Raw genomic sequence first — 2,755 nt, 5'->3', positions numbered from 1 at the left:
CCTCATCATCCAGACCGGCAGCCAGTGGCGCCCAAGGCATCCCCATTGCATCATCAGCCCTCGCCGTCGCGTCACCAGCCTGACACCCGCTCCTGGCCACCGCCAATCAAGAGCAGTAACCGTGCACCTGCTTCGAATACTATCTCGCCAGCGAGAGGTCGTGTGGCGTGCCCTCCTCCTCGTCCGGGTGATCTAAAGCCCTCACCAAAATAGAGCGATGCTCGGTGTCTTTCGCCAGGATGTAGGTGGCACCGGATTGGGTCCTCGCCGGTGAGGAGCTCATGGTGGCATGGGCTGTCGACTGGTCCAAGACCAGCAATCAGACACTGGTCCCCGCCGGCGCCGGATCAACAGGGAGTTTCTCTAGATCAGTATCGTCAAGTTGGTGCGTGAGCTCCATGAGGAGGAGGATAAGGCACAACATAAGGCGGAGGAGGACTCATGGTGATCTCCCACGAGCGTGCCAGCGCAGCTGGCCCGACTTCCCCAAGCGTCGCGATGAGGATTGCATTCCTAGTGGCCTCGGAGGCCATGCTTATGAGGTTGCCATCCAGCATTAGTTTAGTTTAATTTTGAGTAGTTTATATGGAACTAGTTAAATTTGAATGTAATATATCGAACTAGTCTAAATTTTGTCAAAATTGTGACTTTGAAATGTTTGAACTGGAAAAGGTTCAAAGGATAGTGTTTGATGGTGTCCTCCCGGCCAGATGTCCACAGACATATGAGTGTTTGTTTAACATCAACGTTTGGAGATGCCCAATAAGACACATTTTGTATCTGAGGCTTGAGAATCCATAGAAGAAATTGTGATATCCACATGAGTGATTTGCGCTAAGTCCAATCAAAAGCATGCATTTTATGATGGATGATGATAACATCATGTAACTTGTGTCGTGGACAAGTAATTCACACAATATATGCATATTTAAGCAACATCTTCAACGGTCAGAGGTGCAAGTACTATAGCGGAACGCCCAATTTAATTTCAGACATTCAGTGTTGTATTACATATGCCCATCTAAAATCTCTGATTCAAAACTGAAATTTTATCGGCCCAACTTTTCTCCCCTACAATCTGTACAAAACAGTTAGTGGTGGTTTTCGGAGGATATTTGTCTCCTTGGATGAGTGTGTTTTAGTCGAATATATCTTGCCAGTGTGCATGCCTAGTTTTTTATGGAAATGTTTCAGCAAGAGTTAGTGTTTCTAAAGAAGTTGGTGAACAAGAAGAACATCCTTGCATCAAATGTTGTCCTGTCAATATAGGGGGCGGTGCATTAATGTTGCCAACACATACATACAGACTAAACTATGCACAACAACCATGGGCGTCACCAGAGCAACAAGGTTACGACGTTGTGTTAATTGCACCACCGGTCATGTCCTCTCCATCATCGTCTAATGGAACACTCGGATGTACAACGGTTCTGCGGGATGGGTGGTTCATTGCAGCCAGCGCTCTCAGCTAGAGTGCTTCACTGAACAAGCCACTACCTGAGCCCACTGCCTTAGCCTTGTCTTGATAAGCTGTGGGTTCTCGCCTGCTGCATGAGTCAGAGGACCAAACAACCGACCACATAATAACATAAGCTGATGGTTCTTTCGGAATCTATAATAGGAAGAAATTAACAAAGGAAACGTACGACGTTACTGACCTGGACTGCTAATTTTCAACGAGTCAAGGAGGGAGGGCTGAGCGGTAGGACTGCCGGCCGGGCTCGGCGTGCCGGAGTGCATGGATGATGAGGAGGTCACCACAGAAAGGGAAGGCAACGAGCGACTGCACGCCCGCATCTTCGGCTCGGACAGCTGCCGGTTGACAGCGAAATACAGGTCGAGGGCGGGGAGCGTGTCGCAGAGGTTCTGGCCTCCGTTCTCCTCGTTGAACCCGAAGCCAAGCTCCATGGATCCCTTGAGCTCATCCAGGTCCTCGTCGGTCACACCGTTCGAAGTGGCGTGCGTGTTAGCGCATCCCACACGGTCGGCGTCGTACAGGCCCATGCTACTCCTTTGCCGTTGTATCTGTCGCCGCCGCTTCTCCCACTTGACCTCTCGGGTGGTCTCCTTCATGGACAGCTGCTTGGACAACATCCTCTTCTTGTTGCTGTTGTCGGCAGCAGCCGGGTGTGTCCGCGCGACCGCTGGCTCTTGCTCCCTACCGATGAAGAGTGACAATGGTGGGGGACGTGGAACGCCGCGCTTGTGTTCTCTGCAGCTGTTGGCCATTGTTTGTGCAATGATTTTTCTGTAACGGTGTAATGTGTGTTGGCTATCGAATGCGCCGCGGCTAACGTTGCCTTCCCTCCTCCGAATGGATGGCGGATTGCCGAGTTGGCTCCCAGCAGCTGCCGAATCACGACAGCTGCGGCAGGAGGAAGGAGAGCGGGAATGTTGGGAAGACGAGAAAGGGAGGTGATGGTCCTCTCATATGAAGGAGGCGAGAGGAGGAACAACAACCCAAAAATAGAAGTATAACCCCGTTTCATTGATCGAGATGCCTCTTTTACAAACTCTAAATGCTAACCATGCCGGATGGTTGTTACTAACCATAGGCCACCCGTGCCACTCGGCTTGACTACTTACAGGTCGTAGACAAATTTGGCATAGGCCAAGAGGATGCTAGCTATTTTAAGGTTTAATCTCACCCAAGTAATATATGAAGTGTGTGTATGGGTAAGAAAAAACAGATTTTTTTTGGTTTCAAGAAGGAGGATTACCTCGGCCTCTGCATCAACATGATGCACACAATCAT

The 2,755-nt window shown here is 49.8% G+C and overlaps 1 protein-coding gene across 2 annotated transcripts; it reads right to left on the bottom strand.

Moving 5' to 3' along the window:
* Positions 1–1,252: 1,252 nt before the first annotated feature.
* Positions 1,253–2,467, bottom strand: LOC123049293 (uncharacterized). Of its 2 annotated transcripts, none has more exons than XM_044472233.1 (2): positions 1,659–2,467; positions 1,253–1,544 (listed from the first exon to the last, which is right to left on the bottom strand). In XM_044472233.1, the coding sequence occupies exons 1-2, from the start codon at positions 2,227–2,229 to the stop codon at positions 1,465–1,467; spliced, it is 651 nt and encodes a 216-aa protein (XP_044328168.1). In that variant the 5' UTR covers positions 2,230–2,467; the 3' UTR covers positions 1,253–1,464. The 2 variants fall into 2 exon arrangements, with proteins under 2 accessions (XP_044328168.1, XP_044328167.1); XM_044472232.1 differs by having other exon boundaries at positions 1,253–1,547; positions 1,659–2,463.
* Positions 2,468–2,755: the final 288 nt, after the last annotated feature.

The sequence above is a fragment of the Triticum aestivum genome, chromosome 2D (genome assembly GCF_018294505.1).
Source record: "Triticum aestivum cultivar Chinese Spring chromosome 2D, IWGSC CS RefSeq v2.1, whole genome shotgun sequence".
NCBI classification, from domain to species: Eukaryota; Viridiplantae; Streptophyta; class Magnoliopsida; order Poales; family Poaceae; genus Triticum; species Triticum aestivum.
This window is presented reverse-complemented; position numbering and strand designations above follow the sequence as displayed.

Bases quoted from the DNA above. Each gene is read 5' to 3' on its own strand.
- LOC123049293 (XM_044472232.1), bottom strand. From the start codon at position 2,229: ATGGCCAACAGCTGCAGAGAACACAAGCGCGGCGTTCCACGTCCCCCA. The intron at 1,548-1,658 runs GTCAGTAACGTC...TGACTCATGCAG, and splicing joins GTTGAAAATTAGCAGTCCAG to CAGGCGAGAACCCACAGCTT.